The following is a 20,874-nucleotide window of genomic DNA, read 5'->3' as shown; positions in this document are numbered from 1 at the left end:
CCAACTGGACAATATAAATGTCTTGCTGATTTGTTAAGTTATATCAACGATATTACTTACATAGTAATATAGGTTGTTTTTATATCACCCTACTTTGCTGGGAATGGTCATTTCTTTTGTGTAATTGCAACTGGATTTGATTTTTGTATTGCACTGTGTTGCGCAGTATTGCGGTGTATTGCGCAATTCAGTCACACCGAGTGCTTCCCGCAGGTAACTCTTGAATTTGACCGATAGATGGTGGGACGGTCATAAAAGTATGGCCAAGATGTCAATATTATTGCATTCAGTGAATAGTGGAGTGTCAGTCTTCAGTACGGTGCATGCTCAAACTACACAAAAATGGATGCTTGACAGAATATACAAGTTTGGTCAAATACAACGACCGAATAATGTAAATCTGCACATACTTAAAAAATAACCTACACGGATTCTTCTTTAACGTTAATAGCGCCATCTTTACTCTCATTGCAGAACTGTACGTACCTGCTGGACCGTCAGGTAGTCTCCGTGCACATAGTGTGTTACAGTGGTTGCATAATTTCCGTTAGGCCAATAGCGACTACTTGATATAAACATAGAAGTAGAGAAGTAATCCCCACTCCTAAGCAACAAAAAAAAAAAAAAAAAAAAATATATATATATATATATATATATATATATATATATATATATATATATATATATATATATATATATATATATATTTTTTTTTTTTTTTTTTTTTTTTTTAAAGTGGAGTACGTTTAGCCCTACAGACAAATACAGGTAGGCTACAGTCATTTTTTTACATCAAATTATTTGTAAAGATGAAAAATTGACCCCCTTTGAAAAATTATTTAGATAAAACTAGTAGCACTTGGCGAGGGGAATGACAAAGTTTTTGCTACAAAAGGCTTATATGCTTCATTGTTAGATTGCAGCTCTTTACCACATCGCGGCTTTACTGGACGTAAAACTTGTTGTTTTAACTTTTAAATAAATTAATTGACTGGTGCATTAAGCAATTAATTATGGTGAGAACTTTGCACATTAATTAGTTGCATAAATAATCATTAATGTTGAGAAAAATTGAATTGATTAATAAATCAATATAATAAACATTAATGAAAAATGATCTGCCTTAGCGGCCGGAGGTCTGCGCTGTTTGCGTGTTTTTCTCGTTATCTATATTTTGATCAGGACTGTAAAGAGAGAACAGTAATGCTTACGTAAATCTATGCCAGTTTCCTCGTTATCCCCACCCACCCTCCGTACTTTATCTGAATGGTTAGCCCCTCCCCTCCCCCCCCCCCGGCCCTTAAAATTTGCATCCTTTGTATGCTGTACAGACCATTCCTCGTTACATTAATTTATACATAAGTTAATTTTATGTAAATGATATCTCATTATTATAAAATCGGTGAAAAAATGTCGTGGAGATAGATTTTTTTGCGTTTTTTCTCTCTTTCTTTCTTTCTTTCATTTAAACAAAAGATTTTACATTGATCAATTGTGGTAGTTGAAATCAGTTCTATTGCACAATGGCAATGGATGTGCTCTCAACTACCACAAACAGTAAAAGGTCTGAATATCCTGCATCATAACTACATTTCAGGTTATGTTATTTTTGAGTTAATTAATTAATTAATTAATTATTAGATTGGTTGTTCGATTTAATAATTAACTATTTTTTAAATAATAATAATGAGAAATGAGCTGCCTTGGCGGAGGTTTTCGCTGTTTGAGTGCTTCTGTAGTTAACTTAGTTGTAAAACACACCATCTCTTTCTTTCAGAAATAGGCCATACGCTTCCAAGTCTCACATTACTGGCATAAAAACACTGTTGTTTTAGCCAGGAAATTAACTGAATCTCAATATATCTCGTTATCTACTTTAAATATATTTAAATTCATTTGCAACGACAAAGAAAAAAAAAACGTAAATGTGTTGTTGCCAACGAACGAATAAGGTGGAAATTGACAACGAAAATAATGGAAAAGGTACAGAAAACGAGAACAGAATTTATTTCATTTTTTAATAAAAAGATATTTTAGGTCAGTAATTCCCCCTACCTCTTTCGCCTTAAACGTTTGTCAAACATTTAAATTTTAAAAAAAAATGGAAACCGCGAATATAACTAATATATAAATAATATCGTTATTTATAGTGTCTGCTTACTATAGAGGTTCTTAGCCACTGTCACCTGCCACGAGGTGGCGTATTAAGTCACGTGCAGTAGATGTACAGCGTAAATACCACTCCTCAAATTACTTGAATACAGATTTAGAACATTTAATAACATGACTCAGTGTGAGTTAAGAAACGGTAACGGTAACACTGCTGGTGGCAAATAACGCTAACAAACATTCAGCAAGCCCAACCGCCCCTTGCTGCGGCCCATCGCGCTTGCTATGCTTAATATTCACAAAATAATAGTCTACCTGATCACGGCTGAGATATATTTCTATACCCTGGAAGCTAGCATGGGGAAGAGGTTATTATTTTTATTATAACTGCTCCACACCTTTTGCAAATCTGTATTGCATTGCATGAGAGCCGGGTCTTAGGGTTCACCATGCTGAAACCGTGTATGCTGCTCCACAAATAGGATGGCAGGTGTACTACTCAGGCAAATCAAACTGGCATAATCTTTTTATATAAAAGCTCACCTCCATATTCTCTCTCCCTCTCTCCCAGTATTTATTGTCATATTGCCAAAGTTCAAGGGCGTCACTGATGTTTTTGTTATCTAATGATAAGACATATTTTCAACAATGCTGTACGTGCTGTATGAATCTGGTTTTTAACCGGAAAAATACGTGCCGTGATTTTTCTGTGCTATGATTTGTCGGTTATTGTCCTTTATTGCTAAACGCTATTTTTTCATTTGAAGAAGAAAAGGATTAACTCTTTTCTTTACAGGTGGAATATTTTTTCAGCGGTACAAAACGTATGTCCAACTGAAGCAGTTTCGGAGAAAAATATGATTTAATTAATCTGTCTTGTTAGTTAAAGGGACAAAAAATAGGATTAAAAACGCCTTTTTAGTGCATGGATTGCTTCTTATTTAACTTATCTGAGAACAATTGCTATGGGTAAAGCATAAAATGGCAGGTAAATGGCCTTAATCAATATCGAAAAAAAGAATCATATTCACCGTCCACTTTCGAACCCCGGGCGTCAGCCATCTTGACACAGTTTGAAATAACGCGGCATCTCGACTCAGATACGAGATGTAAACAATGCAGACAGCATGTCTCACTCGACTGCGAAGGTGAGCGTGGGCGAGAAGAAGAGGAATTGTTCACAGAATCTTTGCAGGTAAGCGGGTTATAGTCACTATATGTGCTTTAAAATGGGAAGGTGGCAGGAAATAAAAATATCTAGCAGTGGAAGTTTAAAAGCGTAAATAACTGCTACATTTCCTCGGATAACGCACTCGCAGTCCCCAAACCACTCGCACTGCGTACTACGTAGTTACATGAAGCGTGGTAGTGCACTTTGACCCTGAGGTTTATAGTTCTATAAACCAGGAGGAATACCGTTTTCTGCTCAATGTGGTCATCTACCAGTACTTGCAGACGAACCTCACACCATATTCCCGCAGGGGAATCCCATGAGATATACAATGTAACTCGAGTACTACATACTAGTTGGGATAGAGGGTGTTCTTTGTACAACACGTAACTCATTTGTAAATGTATTTATATTGTCAGATAAGATAAGATAAGAGTTTATTTAGCCAATTATATAAATCGGAAATCATTTTAATTTTGGAGCAATATAAAGAGTAAAATAATAGAATAATACAATAAATAAATAAATATGAATATGATTATAAGGAATGAATATGATTACAAGGAATGAATTTTATAGCCTTTCAGAGGAGGAACTGGTTGATACACCCCTTCAAGCACGAAGGAGAGAACAGGTATGTTAATAATTTTAGCAATACACCAGGTAACAGGGGCGGATCCAGGATTATTTGAAGTTGGGGGGGGAGGGGGGGTCCGCGGATGCAAAGCCGACCCTCTAGTTGCCGTGGGGTTCTGGGTCCGCTTAAAATTTTTGCTATTTTAGAGGGCGAACAGTGCCATTTGGTATGGTTTAGTACTATCGATTAGCTTGTCAAAATTCTAATTGCAAATGGGGAATATTAGTGTGATTTTTTTTTTTATCAGTTCTTTAAAACCATGTGTGATTATGTTATTTCTTCTTGTGGCCTTTATGATCTAATGCAGCTATAGCTATTTAAATTTAATTATTTTGTGCCATAATCAGACTATCTTCTTTATCAAAAGCTGGTTATCATGTAGTGATCATGCCCTCTAATTTGTTAATTTTTGTTAAAGAATAGTGCTGTTATGATAATATCAATACATTTTTTCTTTATAACCATTTTATGTAATTTTACTATTCCAGTGCCTCAAGTTATATCTGGAAAACTCACACCAGGAAGCACTCCAATCTTACAATACTGCTTCACTTCAATGTCGGCGTGACAAGTTGTGCAAAAGACTGCTACAAAAAATGTGCACTAATGACCACATAATCCACCACCTTTTACCAAAACTGAGTGAACAGTTTTATATTATAATGCCCACGTATTTTAAGTGCCAAGACTGAGATCACAGAGAGCCTCAAGGACTTTTATTTTCTGGGCATTGTCAACTCTTCAATAATTTAAGAATTTTGCCAAATACATCCAAAGATTCAATTCTCATGCAATTCTTGAAAACTTTTTTAGAATATATTTTAATGTCGAACATGTTTTTCTAAGAACTAGGCCTTTAGTAAATTAACAACATGTACTATCCAACTGTTATTATTATTAACATATTGTTATGTACAAAGCATAAGCTGCAGTATCAATGTAACATTAACTGGGTAGAGATTATGAATGAAATAAAAGTTTAAATATTGAAACATCTTTTATTTATATTTCAAATATTTGGCAAAAATACAAGAATAAAGTTTGCTACATAAGTTTGGAATTTGGCCAAATCATCTTTATTATTACATGTCACATGTAATGAATAAGACATACACAGATTTTGTAAGCTAGAATGCATAATTATTTTCATACTTATTAATGCTTTCTTCATAAATAAGCCTTCCATTCAAGCATTCACAAACTTTCACATTGTGCAGTACACTATAGTATGGTAACATATTTGAGAGAGACTTATTAACAGCCGGGCTATCATGTTAAGAGTCTGATGTACATGCAGACCCATGAGGATTGCAGATCAACAAATTATCCCCCTCTCTGTCAGTGTATTGACTCATGTGAGCTGACACAAAAATCTCCATGCAAAGGGATGTGTCATGAGAAAGGACTAACCCCACTTACACAAACATAAATTGTTTCATCAGAAGATATTCACACATACTTTTCCAAGATGTGCAGGGAATAAATAGAAAGGTATAAATATTTCTTTAAAAAATACAGGCATGGCTTCCCTGCATGAATTCTAAATAATGGCTTTGTGGAGAATTGAATACAGGCACAAGTGTTCACTCAAACCATTTTTGTAGGTCTTAAAAGAAATGACATACAGTCACTTGCCAAATACAGAATTTTATGCTGGAACAAAGTCACAAAACTGCAACTGGTGATCTTACAAAATCTGACAACACACTGGTTTAAAATCAAGTTGAAGTCACAATATGCCACCAGTACCATATTCCATAATACATTTGATGTCATCTAGATTTAAGAAGTAAATGCTGGACCAAAATGGTTTATTCTCAATATCAGGCATATGACTTAGTTTTGGGAGGAAAGACCACCTTGATTTCCAATCTGTCTGCATTATAGCATACATGTCAGTGCTAGATGGTTTGAAGTCAGCAGATTATGCTTTGTCACACTGGCAAGATGAGTTCACTGAATATATCCTGTAAGCAGCACTCGAAAGTCAGGAAAAGTCTCTCACTATCCAACTCGTCCCCGCTTTGGACCCTCAAGAAAAGTTCATCTTTTTTTGGTGGAGAGCCATGGAGTTCCTCTTCCATGTAAAAAACTCTTCTTCAGGACATCATACTGGCAGTTGTTCATAACCTTAAGGTCTAAAAAAGCAAATCAAAATAATAATAATCATAATTATAATTTATTAAGATTGCAACCCAGTGGGTTGAAGTTGTACATAGTGTTAAGAAAATTATAAAGAAAATAAAGTGAATATTTGCTTGAATAAAACTGAGTTAAAAGACTGCTAATTGAACTTTAAAATTATTGTACTTAGGATAAAAGACAACATAATACTATTGGAAATTTAAAAGTGCATATGGAATAAAAGAGCATCGGAATCTGTCGGTCTTAAATTGTGGCACTTTGTTACTATTGTTTGATCTTAAAAGACGATTGGATTGCTCAATAAAGATGTGATTCAGTTTGTCAGAGGATTCAGTTATTTTGTAAAAGAAAGTTTTGAACAGATCTCTTCATTTATCTAAAGTACACATATTTGCCAAGTTCAGGGTTTCATCATAGTGTAGGTCAGGGAAAATAATCTTCAAAGCACGAGTTTGGTCAGTCTCTAAGAGTTTGCATTGCTCTATAGTTAGTCCTGAATGCCACACAGGGCAGGCATATTCTAGAATTGAGTGTACAATACTTTGGTAAAGCTTAGCTCGTTTCAGTTGATGGAAGAAATAGAGTCTTGCATTATGTTTACATTATGTGTTGCCAATTTGGAAAAAAATTGATAAAAGAGAAATCATGCACCTATAATGCCTAATATATGATGAGTGAATATCAGCTTATAAAAATTCTGCTTACTCTAAAGACATGTTTTAGTCCCATGTTGGATCATCAGGATTCTTTAATTCCCTCTTCTTCAGCATCTTCCTCTTCTTCCATCTGCACTTCTTCCAGTTCAGGCATAGCATAGGAAAAAGTTACCTTGATACTGCAACCAAAAAAAAAGCAACAGTACATAAAATTAAGATAATCAAGTTTGAGAAAAATCATGTAAAAACATAACTGAAATAAGTATAAAATTCAACTGAAATAAGTATAAATGCCATTTTTCTCAATATGATCACCTTAAATTATCTAGACTGTCATCTTCAACTGCACTAGTATTAACTACAACTTAATTTTGAAGTTTCTTGATCACTTCATATTGGTTTAATCTCCGAAATACTGGTTGGACTCTAAAGTTAAAATTGTATGATCTAAATTATTACTCTGGACTATTTATCCATTTACAGATGTACTAAACATAAACATGCAATATCCCCTTTCTGATTTATTTATTTATTTATTTATTTTTAATGTAAAAAAGGAAACTTAATTGCCTTTAGAATATAAAATCAAAATACTATTCAAAGATATTTTCAATTATAGTTGACATGCCATTTAAAACTGAGTTAAACTTATATACAATATAACAGCTTCTGCACATTCATTTTGGGATTAAGATGCCTAAAGAAATAGCATCTTGGTCATACGTCTTAATTACTGTGTTCTATATGCCCAGATGTAAGAGGCACAAGAAATGTGCCCTCGGTAAGTCAACAATTCGCCCCGGCCATGGTAATGTACATGTAATGAAACCAGTATCTACCACCATGTCCATTTCCATTTAAACTTTCTTCACTGTATAAACTTACCCAAGCCCTGTCAGAGTCGACATATGAGCAACACTTGTAATTCCTGTTATCGATACCACTCATATCGATTAGTTACAATTTCATGGCATATTTCGACAGACGAGCCTGACAATCGTTAAGAAATACAACGAACACACGTAAATAAACATTAATATCTGTGCTTAATAAATATTTTTACTGGTGTCTTATCTCAAACATAATTGTAAATGGTACTCACAAATCCAGTAAATACTTCGCGGCCAGGCGATCCTTCGTATCCATGGCCATCCATGCAAGCAGGTTAATTTTCATCTGCCTTCTTCCTCGCCGGTGTTTATTGTTTGCCTGTCGTACATTTGCTGATACACTGTTTTACGCGCATTTTATTTTTCTGGTGTTGACTTTTGTAAAGAGTGTTTCCTTTTTCTTTTTGTTATCTTTCTTCCCTTCTTCGATGGAGTCTCAACTAATTCAGCCTCCTGTTCCATGTGCTTTCCCGGCAGCTTGAACTAGTTTTAACTAGGTCGCAATACGAGAATCTCGCGATATCCGGAAGTCTAGAGAGCTCAATGATGAAAATGGAGGTGGTTGTTGGTAAACCTCCGCTTAAGCGGAGGTTTTCTTTTTATTGTATTTTCCAAAAATGTTACAGAGCGATGGCGAGTGCCGGGAATGATAGATTAAAGGTTGGTAAATCGCGGAAAAGTAGTGTTAACCTCGGGATAAATCAGGATAAATCAATTTTGGCGCGAAAATCCTCTTTTGTGTCCTTTTAATTTCTCTAAGTATTAAGAGAAACCCCTCGTAGAGAGACTTATAATGGAATCGGAAGCCTTTTGCTTTTGAGTTTGGATTTTTTGTATTTCATGATAATGAAAGGCAAAGATGGCTAACTGTTTTACTAAATATTTAGTTGTTACTTGAGAGATCTAGTGATATGTCTCCACTCTATAACGGAGATTATTTAAATTCTGAGGTATTACTTGTAATTGGATAGCCCAATTTATAAAGCACAGAAACAAAAGTACTCATGCAAAGTTTTTAATACAAATGCCCTCAAAGGTTTTTATGCTCTGGCTTTGAATTGCTTCCTCGTGGATTTGTTTTGACCAGTCTCTCAGTTTGATAACTTGCTAGCTAGCCTACAGGCAAGCTAAACAATGTCAGTCCATATTTAGGACCTCAACATTGCTCCGCGGCTAAAGAAAGCAAACTTATAGCTAAAGTAAGGTCTTGTCGAATACACACCGGCCTTGCATTAATACAAGTTTATTGTTGCCCTTGTAAAGAAAGGTCAAACGGTCTGCAGACAGGGCTAGTTACTGTCACGTATGCCGGACACGCATGGCGCATACGCCTGCGTGCGCGCACACACGCTCCACATGTTAAGTGCTGATCCCCCCCCCCCCCCCCCGCCCCCCAACATATCTACCTCAGCAAGGGTTGAAACAAACCCTAGCAGGAAGGACTGAATTATCTCATTTGGGAAAAAAATGAAAGTCCTTGCGTAACTGACACGTCTCGCACCGAAGGGGGGAAATATTCTGACGGTGTGGAAAGGCGAGTACGCCAGTTGCCTTCTATTAAGGCAGAATTAATTGCAGCACGGGGATAGAAAACCATTACAAGGACTTAATTTTGACTGCGGCTTTGTTCCATTTTCAATTCATAGAATTGTGCTTTGATACCATTCAAGTCTATTTCAGAAAGAAATTCCTATAGAAAATACATTTATTTTGGTCGACACAGAACGACTGTTTGAAAATAGATTTTATTCTTATCATTATTATTATTTTGATAAAGCTATAGTCTATACTATATCTCCCATTGTAATAATATCGGTTTGATTTGGTTCTGTTTCGACTTTGCCTTCTAATCTAGTGGCTTGAAATTAAGAACATTTACATTGAACTGAATAGATAAGGGCGTTCCCAACTTTTCCAACTCATATACTTGTGTTTTAGATTGCAGCATTGTACCCTTTCAATCATCGTATTTCTTCTTCTATTCATGTTCTAATGTTATCCTTATGACGTACGTAGGAAAGGAGTGTGCGTTAAGCAGGTAGATCTAGTGCTAGCCTCGACCTAATTACATGCTATCAAATTGACTTTTCATGGGGGATGGGGGGGGGGGGGCATCCGCGTATGCGCCGTCAACCCCTGTATCGCCTCCCACGAGCCATCAACCTAAAATGTTCAACCGGCGTACAACCTATCAGGTCTATCTAGGTTTACTTTGATTTCGTTTATCTAACGATGGAATCAAAAGCAATGCCGAGAGTATGCTCTTCAGTCCAGTTGTATCTACTACAGTCCAAAGCTCTTAAATTATCCTTTGGATTACGAAGCGCTATACTCTCAGCCGACCAGAAAAACGCTAACTTCTGTTTCCCATAAATATTTACATATAACAACGGTAGAATAAGCGTACCACAAATACAAGGCAGCGACAAGGTCCAATAGATAGGCTACATCCAGGGGCATAACTTCGTTTGTTTTAAAAAAAAAGAAACTTAAATTGAACATTCCTTCATGAAAACGATCATTTAATGATGGTAATAACAAGGAGTTAGAGCATGGTGTCGTAAGTGCGTACTGGGTGGGACGATGAAGTGGGAGGGTGGGCACACATTACAAGTTTTATTAGAGTGCTTTGTCAGTTTTGTCACAGTTACGAAAGGTTTTTATATAACACGGCTCGCCCTCCCAACGCTTGAACTTGTGAATTCTTCTCATACTCCCCAACCCCCCAGGGGTGGGGGTATTCAGTAGGTCAATCAAAATGAAATGAAATATAAAACAATTAACAAGTCCTTTGATAAATCTAGCTTGGAGATACAAACTACACCATTACCTAAGTGATTTTGACACATGAAAGTAAGAAAGATATATTTTTCTTTAGCGTCTACAAATTTCTTATTGTAAAAAGTACACACGACCTCTGATAACCAAAATTAAGAAAAAAGTATAGAAATGTAAGGGCCAGGAACAGGCCAGTCACAAAACGGATGAAATTTCCAATAATGGACTAGCTCAGCCAAAAATATTCCTAGTGTCACATATAACTGTGTCCAATTTGGGCATACAGGTAAGCTGATGCTTGGAAAGTGCTTGCAGCGGTCGACCGTTACTGTTTTGAGAGCCCCAATGGTAAATTCCAAAAGGCGTACTTTTCAATGAAAAATCATTATTATTTCATGTCTTAGTTAATCAACTGTTTGCAAAAAAGGAGATCACAAAAGACGATATATGAACACGCTTTGTTGAGTAAATGATATAGCTATAAATCATTATGAGATCGTATGGAAGGATTACTATATGCTGGTTCAGAGGCCCAGTTCAGAGCCCCACACTTTAGATTTTAAAATAGGCACGGCCGGGGATTGGTTGAACCGTCTTACGTCACTTACGTGCAGCGTACGTATGCGCGTGGCTGGGAACATTATTCGCAGTCGCACACGCCGCACCCATCAAGACAGACTGACCGACGTATTCAACTGGTCTGCCGCACCAGAAAATACAGGTAAGAAATATATCTCCATTTGCTGCCAAGGTATGGGGCTTTCTTGCAGCAATAGACATTACTTTTGATAAGACTTTATGTAAGCTGAAAAATATTTATATATATATATATATATATCATGACGTCTTGCTTCAAAGAAATTAATGGCATCTTTGAGCAATTCATCATTTGTTACTCAAGGACCAGGCCAGTAGTTGAAAGAAAAACAGCATTGCATATCCAGTGTGCGTAGGACATGCGGATAAAAAACTTTAGATTATCTAAATAGCTGTATCATTCTCAATAGTGCAAATATTTTCATTTGCAAACACTTCAGAAACATGTTATAAGATTTGAAGTATAAAGTAAAAAGTAAAATTATCAAGTATGCATTTACTTCAATAACGTCAAACCGATAGTGTTAGATAATATATACGAGTGAACCTATAGCCAATTGGTAGCCCAATTTGTAAGTATTGAATGTTTTATTGGATTCCCTATGGTTTTCTTTATGTTAAGCTCCTACCGTCCAAATATTTCAACTTTAATGCATCTCAAAATGTCCTTATAAGATTTATAAAAATCGCAACTTTTTGAGAATTGTTTCATTGCAAGAATTTTGATTGTCCAAATCCAATCAACTTCTTTCTGTTAATTTACGTTTGTAGTATACTAATCATCATCTTTTTGAGTTTTAATATTATTATTATTATTATTATTATTATTATTATTATTATTATTATTATTCCGGTGTCATATCAAAATAGAGCCACATAAAAAACCGCGAGAAATAATAAGCACACGCTGTGTTGATGATCCGCTTGTAGATTTGTTTAAATATTTAACGTTAGGGACGACCAAAACCGATTTATTTATTTTAATAGTTCCATTTCCATAATATACGAGAGAATAACCTGGGCTTGATTCAAAGTTTTACCTGTTCAGTTGTTCAATCACCGGGGTATGCATTTCGAAATCAAAGGCTAGCTTACAGCAGTTGTAATTGAATAGCATTTCGTCTTTCTGAAGAACACGTTCGCTCGGGATCCGGTTTCGGTAAAAACACCGGGGGAATTTCGAATCATTTCTGTTAACGTAGCTGTGTCTGTATATGTAATCCCTGCTGATACAAATCAGGCCATGTCTTGTCAAGTAGTGATTATTGACCATTTATGCCCCCGACACAAAATCTACACAAAATTACTTCCGTGGACTGGCATTCATACAAAACTTTGATTAATCCATAAACGTAACCCAAATGATTACCGGAACAGCAACTTGCTAACAACACCGCCCAGCCGTGTAAGCGCACCTGTCCTTCTGATTAATAATAAATAATCCGCCGGCTCATATACTACTGGTGACCACAAATAGAAATACACAAGAAATTCCTAAATCATTCTCTGGAGATGCACTCAATTGTACATCCGCACCAACTAGAGGGTTTTGCAGGTGTTCGCTGAAAGGGAACACCTTATTCACCTAAGTAAAGACGCTGAAGATGGACCGCACCTGACTATATATTGATAATTTTCACACCCTTCGTAACGCTACATGCCACGGGATCACGTCACATGGAATGAATGTGCAATCAGCTTGTTTGATTTATTCACGTTATCGCCCTAAGCTTGTTACAAATATAACGTTGGTAGAACATTTTGAAAAAAAAACGCTTATGTTTTGTCTAAACATGTCCTGTAGGCCCTACTATACACTGGTATACTGTTCATATAATACTGTGTGCGTGGCTTATGAAATGATTCGGGTGCATTAGACTGGCTGACCTTATAAGGAATCTAAGTCAATCTGACATGAATTCCGACTGTATCTGTTTCATAGGAAAACAATGATAATGAAAGCCATCGCGAAATCTGTTCCAACTTTAAACTTAAATCGGAAAAATGGAGATAACCTCCCCACCCCCGCCTCAGAAATTGAATAAGATTGCACAGAGGCCGAAGGAAAGTTTACATATGCTCATATCTTTAAAATACAGTGACTCTTAAAATTCTTTTTAAAAAACAGGGCTTTAAATTAAACTTTGAAAATTGCTTACTTGAATTAAATGGAAACTGTCAAATTAAAAAAACTCTTGTGCTTTTGTCACGGGGGTTTTAATTGTGGGTTTCTTCTCGTTGTTTATTGCGTTAATTGTCCTTCGGAATGAGGTAGGCAAAGAACAACAAAGTCCTGATATTTCTTCAATCCAGGCAAGCGGGTTTTATTAGATTATGGATGAGAGGTTCAACTGAGTACGCCTTGTGAATAAATCTTCTTTGCATACTTTCCTCTTTCTATATTCTTAATTCAGCACTAATTAAGTAACAGCCACTACATGCTACTTGAATGGAATTTTCTTTGATATACTACAATGGTCACTAATTACATTCCACAGACACACTAGTTTGTATCTAGTTTAAACTACTGTATTTTTATATCACCTTTTTATAATTGAAGATATCACACTCATGCTTGGAGTATATATTACTTTTCTTAAAACCTATTCTTATTCTAATTATGCATAAATAAAACCATTATGACCCTTTTATTGGTTTATGTTGCAATGCCGGGTAGCATCTCAGAAATATCCGAGGTTAACAAATCTAATGGAGCATAAAATAAATTTATGAATCCAAGGCTAACAAATCTAATGATGCATGGAATAGATTAAGGAAGTTGTGATAACCGTCAACTCAGGTTTTCTCTTGAAGACTGTTGTACCTAGGGCTAAGAGAGATACAGAGGTTAGGTTGCTGCCCATTACCCAGCCTCCCTCCCACTTTCCCTATTGTGTTTTTTGTTAGCTGACTTATCCCCAGCTGATCGATTTATCCCACTCCTGATGCCCTGCCTTATCTGAAATCATTACATTTTTTGATTGGTAAGACAAAGTTAAGAAAAGACTAGTTAACTACAGTTTTTATAGCATCAATATATCTATTTTTCCCCGTTGACCTACCCTTTGATTAAACCCCCGTGCTGGTGGCTACTTGGGAAACAAATTTTTGTCCACTCTATTGTACCCTCTTCAGAGTTGGGCTTTGAAATTACTGATAGTCAACATCAAATTCATACTTCAGTGTTAAAGAAATTTAAATGTTGCAGCCTTTTTTCTTCTGTAAGCAAATTTATGAGAAGGGAGAGGTTCCATTCTCTAAGTGGTTGCAAGCCCGTTGTAACAGGGGCTTTGACGTGTTACAGCACCAAAACTACGCGATCACGCATGCATGCAGACACGCACTTGCACGCACGCTCAAACTTTATTAATTTACTGTTCAAGCAGCACTGCTAGTTGCTCGTTGTTGTTCATAACGTTGAAGAGCCATTGAAGTATTGGCAAACAGCAATTTATAAGACATCTTGAGTTAAAAAGGCGTCGTTACGCTTTATTTCAAGTTTGTTCCCGAGTTTCTTTATAATACTTGAGCAGGTGCTGCTTCTAAATCCATCCTCTATTAACGTAAGGAAGATCGACACCTGCCACCGTACCTGCATATCAGAATATGTTTCAGGTCATATCCAATTCCTTGCAACACTGTGCTTTTGGTCATATAGTTATTTTGAATCAAAACTGTAATTGGTTAACGTGCGCCTTTTCGTCCCGCGTTTATTTGGTTTCCTACACGTTCCTAGTACTGCAAAAGGTGCGTTAGAGTGGCTTGGGAACAAAGTGAATGTAAAACTAAAGTTCTTAAAAATTAGGACATATTTTGATTATATTCCTTCAATGCTGTAATTTGTTTATAAGGAAGGGAAAGGGGAGTCAGTGGCAAAAGAACAATAATAAAGTCATGTCTGCTTTCATTTCCATCGACTTTCTTCAGGATGGGATATGGAGCAGATTCTTTCTCGTTCTCCGATTTCGATCAGTAAACAATATAGGCCAAGAGCTTACGGAGAGTGATCTATTTTGGCGATATTTCACGGCAGAATTACTACAAACCAATCAGTAGAAATTATTTATTGAAATTGACCTGCTCGATTTATTACCCCCAACAAACAGCAGGGAAATTGATAGGTGGTTAGTGCTAAAGTCTGGTGGGAAATAATATGCGTCAGACAGCTGCCGTGACGGTTATATAGTGATCTATTGGCAACTTTTTCTGCTTAATTCTCTATGCATTTGTTTTATGACAGCCTAAGTATGCCCTTGTCTTTTTCCTTTGGTTTGTTTGCCCCTTGCTCGATATCATTTACCTTAGTATCCTATATTTAACAATGCCCGGAACATCAACTCCGTATATCTAGCTCCATACATCAGTCAGCCACACTATATATGTCAATGTTTACACAGCAGATTGTATTTATGATGGAGTAAGAGGAGCTGTCCTGCTCTTTTTATAGATTCTTTCCGATTGCACACTTTCACCTAGCACTCGCATAGTATGGACACATGGGCTAAGAGATCAGGTTTCATAAAACGGATCCTAGAGGGGATTCGTTTCATTTTTATATGAGGATCTCTCTCAAATTTTGTAGAAATTTACAGTGTCTAGAATGCAAACATGTAGGATTGACCCATTATCCCCCCTGACTTAAATAACTAGTTTTCTACAAATTGAAACTCTTTTATGCTTTTGAACTATACAATTGATATGCACAAATAAGACTGTTTTGCTTTAAAACCATAAACAGAACTAAAAAAATGTTTTCAGAGTCTATGATTTTGTTTCTTCAAGCATAAATGATCCGTGAATATAAACATGCATGTATTGTATTGAAATATCAAAGATAGCTTATCTGCAAAACTGGATCCTTCAACCTCTCTGAATACGAATTCTTGTTTGGTAAGAAGTCATGCATAAATACAGTAATCTGGAACGTGTTTATACTCTACGCTTTATGTCAAATTAGATCAAACGATGTTTTCACGCAACAGAATGAACAAGCACCAACAGCAATAAAACATGTTCAGTTACACCTTATCATCTCACCCAGTAATGGTCACTCAGGTCAGGTGGCCATTGACGCAGCCAACACCGAACTCAGAGGAAAGATAATATTGATGTTTCTATAAACTGATGATTCTGGATGCCCTAGGGGTAGTTGCTGGTAATGTTTTCACTGAACCGTACACATCACTCGTCGGCAGATGCTTATTCGTGTTTTCTTTTGACGTCAGATTTGCCTTTTTGAAATTTTTGAAACTAATAATTTGCCCCCCATTTCAAAAGGGTATACCAGGGTTGGCAATAAAATCAAATTACATATCGCCATGTTTCCCTTAGCAAAATATCAGGTCTGCAATTCCTTCTTGCAAATTTGCAGCAAGTTTGCTGCAATATGGCTGCAAATTAGCAGCAAGAAAAATTTTCTTGCAAACGCCTGCAAACTCATTGCTGCAATATTTTAGTTTGTAGCAATGTTGCTGCAATAGTGTTGCAATATTACAGCAAACTTTTCATTTAGCTGTGGGTCGTCACAAGAATATTCTTTTAATTAAAGTCATCAAATGAAATAGAATATAAAATGAGCGTAAGTGATAGCACAAGGTATATATACGCTAAGTTTATTTATACACAAGAGCTCAAAAAAGGCGAAATTTGTTGTTTTTGACGGACGAAATAAAAGAATTATATAAATTATGCGCTTTAAAAATACTTCGAATGAATGTCAAATATCAAGTATACGTTTTATGGGTAACGTCCAAATACACGGTAAAACTTTTTAAAAAAAATTTGTAAACTGCCCAAGAAAGTATGTTGATACGATATGATGGATAAAAAAAATCACCGATGGCGACAACTGTTTGTATAACGATAAATCTGTCGACAAAGCAGTTGCCTGGCTACCCACATATTTAGACATTAATGATTTAATGCAAATGGTGTTGACGTCACAATCACTCATTAGCGAAAATAATGAAGAAAATTGTTCTTATCGTTCTAAAATGCTGTTCATATAATGACCACCTATGGAATATAGCAAAGACTGAAATCACGTGAAATGTCTTATAGTATGTAAATCACTGCTATTCACTAGCCTGCTCCTCTTGCCCTGCAGTCTGTTGTCTATTGATGTGTAATCAATACCTCATCGTCTTAATGTGTTACAAATTAAGTCCCATTTTAATAAATATACGTCAATTGAGCTTACTTCTATTGTCGTATCGCTCGATTTTATTGTCATTCTTATCATTCATATTTATCCATTGTCCCTAGTGTTGTTCATCTATCAATCACTGAACTATTATTTAATAACTAATCCTTGCTTACCTTTAGTTGTCACGACAAGCTCAACCTAGGGGCTAACTGCAAACCTTGCTTCATTTTCTGAGGATCCGGACTATATCCATACAGGTAAGACAATGTATCTTCGAGTTCCCTGCTTACGCAGTTTTTACAAACAAACATCTGCTTTAATATCGCAATAGGAACCATGCTGGTGTGACACTCAACAAAATATGTGATGATATCATCTTTACGGAATATGTTTTCGAGTTTGGCGCTTAAGACCGATCTTTATATTTTCTATGGCAACAATCTGATGAACCGGTGTATCACTTGTGTTGCAGATCTTCATCACCTAAACGGCTCTTGTCCTCACATGTAATATGGATTATTGATTACAGGTTTGAAGATAAAGTCGTTGTTTTTTGCACCTTAAAAGTAATTGTGTCTCTTTGCAGAGAAAAAATGGCGCTTTCACCATGCCAGAGGTCGAAGTTGGAGAGCATGTTTACGACATTCTATGGTAAGAGACCAGGGCTAAATGTCCGCTCAACATTTCTTTTTCAAAATATTTTTCTTTGATTTGATTGAGCCGTAGCTTTAGTCGTGGATGTGCATTATGGTCAATACGGAATAATGGGGGCAGGAGCCATAACTTGTTTACATGTATGTGCTTTATTTCACAGATATCAACAGAGATGGCAAAATCGAGTGGGCTGACTTCACCGAATTCATTGAAGTAGGTGGTAGAAAGTTTGATTGGCGTTTTTTGTCTGTTCGATTAGTATGCCTTATACACAGATATGTTGAGAAAATTATATATATCAAATATCAAACTTATGGACTTAAATTTTATGACAGAGGAACTAAATCATAGTGCCTCTTAAATATGTAAGTAATATTCGTTGAAAGATAATTTCTTATTACTGATAGTCTTTATATATTTTTGTAACTCAAAGTTCGGTTACAAAGATGCATTCATGTTCTGGGTGTTTCGTATGTCAATAGAAAATCAGCGCTGTGAACGGCTGGGGAGAAACCCATGAGAAGAGAACTTCTGGCCTGTCTACTTTGAAGACGATCTGGGAAGGTCTCATCAAATATGCTGACGAAAATTTTGTAAGTAAAGTGAGAGCTAGAGAGATAAATGTAGTATGTTGATTACTTGACCGCAGTTTATTGTTCAACAAATGGAATAGTACACCCGTCATCGAATCAAATCCTAGTTTTAATATTTATGGCAGATGATATTATCATTTTCCCCCGGTACTGAGACTGAGAAGTTGGAACCCTCAAAAGAATGACTGAACTGTATAAAAAAAGAACTGACAACATATAGTATATAGCATAACCTATGTCATCTATTCCAATAGGATAACGAAGTGTCTCACGATGAATGGTTTAAAATGTGGGACGATGTTATGAAGGAGGCCACTTCTAAGGATAAATTCCCCCAATGGCTGAACGATTACATGAATTTCATGTTTGACGTTACTGACACATCAGGTAATGTTACTATGAGCATCTGTGTTCATAACTTTTTAAAAAAAAAAGATGATAGTCAAATATTTCAACATTTTCGTTCCTTCTTCATTATACATTATTAAGGTCGGTTGTGGTAAAATTTTATTCTAATGAAATGGAAAGTAAAATCAAAAGGACGTATTTAGATTATGCCACGTCATAAGCTTTGTTTGAAAAGTTTGAATCATCTAAACGCTTATCGTTGTGTATCTTATCAGGTGATGGCATCGTCGACGAAGGGGAGTACGTGAAAGCATTTCAACAGTATGGAGTCTCTGATGCTAAGTGCAAAGAAGCCTTCCAAAAGTTTACCAATGTAAGCAGTCATTATTTGAAATATACCGACAGAATGCTGTGAAACATGCAAACGATATTGCGCAGTGGCGGATTTAGAGGGGGGAGGGGTCAGGGGGTCCTTGAAATTAGAATTTTGACTAGATGAATCAAAGTTCTACACCGCACCAAATGGCACCATTCGCCCTCTAAGATACCAAAAATTTTCGTGGCCCTTCAGAGGGCTTTGCATCCTCGGACCCCCCCCCCCCCCTTAAAAATCCTGGATCCGCCCCTGTTGCGTAATTGATGACATCTTGGCAGAGATTTATAAATGATTAAATCGGCACATTGTATTTCATTAAACCGATTCTCTGAAAAAGATATGGAGAATGTTTCTTATCTTTGTTAAGTCGTTAGTTTTGTTAGTTGTTCCAGAACATTCCACAAACTTTATCCATATATGTCTTTTGCATTAAGCGACGTTTTTTTATTGCAGAATGGCGCCCTAAAGCTGGACAAAAAAGCTTTCGAAAATTTATGGCATCAGTATTTCACATCATCTGACGAAAACTGTCTCGCAAACCACCTGTTCCCAAGAGCATAGGTTTCGGCATTAGATAATCGTCCGAGTACCATGTTTGTGACCGCGCCAATCTCTTGGCTGCCGACCTCAGTGTACAGCATGACCGGGAGATGTGGACATTGTCTCCCAACTTTCCTTCGACACCTCTTACGATGATCCAGACATTCCTGCCCGCCCGCCGTCTTTCGTCATCAATACCCTGCACTCGACTCCACATCATTGGTGTACCTTTATCCTCCGCCACAGGGTGCGCGAGGTGGTGGATGGTGTGTGCGCGCTTCCATGATGGAGGCCTTCTGCGCGTTCCTTGTCAGTCGCGGGGTGTGGTAATGCAACACAGCAACCTTACCCTGCTGAGGACACTGCGGACGTGCAAAAATTCACACGGCTGCGACAGAGCCTAAATCTCTAGCTGTGGTTTTATGACTAATGAAATCCTGTCACTGTCAACTCTGTGCACCCTGTGGTCGTCACGTCACAGATGCCGTTCTTCTCGGCACTGCAATATGCATCAATAAAGACGTTTCATAATCGTACCCAGCACTTTCACAGTGTTCAAGTTAAAAAAGATAATATCCTTGTCTATTATGCTAGAAATCTATATGTTCATTTAGAATTAAATCTGCTTTGTCATTCAGTTGGTATCAGTTTATAGAATCACGATTCCCGCTAATGGTTCGTGTGCGGGCTATTCGGTCATTTTGTGAAACTGACAATGACATTGATGAAATGAAATAAATTAAAATTGTGTCTACTTTTTTTTACCTTTTTTAGAAATAATCTCTCAAAACCAGGCTTGTAAGATAAGGACAAGATTATTATGGGCCGGGGGAAATGTAACAGGACTCTACCAGGGCCACGTACAGTTTGATTTTTCACAGATATTTCTCTGGTTAATTCCTCGCACTTTTTTGTCGGGCGAGAAATTTTGCATAGGATTGACGTCAACACTCAGCTGGCCTCTGGTAGAAAGAATCCCTGGGTCCCGTAACTCGAAAGCATCGCGCATTGCGACCACGAGAGTGTCTCGATTCCATAACTCGCCCATACTCGCCCCATATAATACCTTATAGCCTCTATGTGATATCGCTATTCGCAATACGCGATGCTTTCGATGCAGTCAATCTGAACACAGATTCCCACTGCCACTGACATTTTTTGAGAGGTCAGACTCGCTTCCTGACACGTTGTAGATTTTCTACTATAGTAAAACAAACAAATAAATAATCAAAAGT

General features: G+C 36.7%; 2 protein-coding genes and 1 long non-coding RNA gene across 3 annotated transcripts; 2 read left to right on the top strand and 1 right to left on the bottom strand.

Moving 5' to 3' along the window:
- The first annotated feature begins 2,998 nt into the window (after positions 1-2,998).
- On the top strand, positions 2,999-4,909 carry LOC147763619 (uncharacterized). The gene is made up of 3 exons (XM_087005513.1): positions 2,999-3,304; positions 3,860-3,914; positions 4,406-4,909. The coding sequence occupies exons 1-3, from the start codon at positions 3,237-3,239 to the stop codon at positions 4,607-4,609; spliced, it is 327 nt and encodes a 108-aa protein (XP_086861639.1). The 5' UTR covers positions 2,999-3,236; the 3' UTR covers positions 4,610-4,909.
- On the bottom strand, positions 4,902-8,368 carry LOC147763618 (uncharacterized). Its single transcript, XR_015333016.1, has 3 exons — positions 7,821-8,368; positions 6,768-6,897; positions 4,902-6,055 (listed from the first exon to the last, which is right to left on the bottom strand). It is a non-coding gene; the product is annotated as an uncharacterized LOC147763618 (long non-coding RNA).
- A 2,552-nt stretch (positions 8,369-10,920) lies between these two features.
- LOC106167387 (calexcitin-1) lies at positions 10,921-20,393 on the top strand. Its single transcript, XM_013546170.2, has 8 exons — positions 10,921-11,107; positions 17,308-17,385; positions 17,715-17,779; positions 17,943-17,995; positions 18,265-18,375; positions 18,630-18,762; positions 18,999-19,096; positions 19,553-20,393. The coding sequence occupies exons 3-8, from the start codon at positions 17,722-17,724 to the stop codon at positions 19,658-19,660; spliced, it is 561 nt and encodes a 186-aa protein (XP_013401624.1). The 5' UTR covers positions 10,921-11,107; positions 17,308-17,385; positions 17,715-17,721; the 3' UTR covers positions 19,661-20,393.
- The last annotated feature ends 481 nt before the right edge of the window (positions 20,394-20,874 follow it).

The sequence above is a fragment of the Lingula anatina genome, chromosome 2 (assembly GCF_051362555.1).
Source record: "Lingula anatina isolate TDL-2025a chromosome 2, LinAna3.0, whole genome shotgun sequence".
NCBI lineage: Eukaryota > Metazoa > Brachiopoda > Lingulata > Lingulida > Lingulidae > Lingula > Lingula anatina.
The sequence above is the reverse complement of the archived record's forward strand: the minus strand, read 5'-3'. Positions and strand labels throughout refer to the sequence as shown.

Excerpts from the sequence above, each read along its gene's own strand:
- LOC147763619 (XM_087005513.1), top strand. The coding sequence starts at position 3,237 with ATGTCTCACTCGACTGCGAAGGTGAGCGTGGGCGAGAAGAAGAGGAAT. Across the intron at positions 3,305-3,859 it reads TGTTCACAGAATCTTTGCAG|CCTTTCAGAGGAGGAACTGG; the intron begins GTAAGCGGGTTA and ends TGAATTTTATAG. Across the intron at positions 3,915-4,405 it reads AAGCACGAAGGAGAGAACAG|TGCCTCAAGTTATATCTGGA; the intron begins GTATGTTAATAA and ends TTACTATTCCAG.
- LOC106167387 (XM_013546170.2), top strand. The coding sequence starts at position 17,722 with ATGGCGCTTTCACCATGCCAGAGGTCGAAGTTGGAGAGCATGTTTACG. Across the intron at positions 17,780-17,942 it reads CATGTTTACGACATTCTATG|ATATCAACAGAGATGGCAAA; the intron begins GTAAGAGACCAG and ends TTTATTTCACAG. Across the intron at positions 18,376-18,629 it reads AATATGCTGACGAAAATTTT|GATAACGAAGTGTCTCACGA; the intron begins GTAAGTAAAGTG and ends CTATTCCAATAG.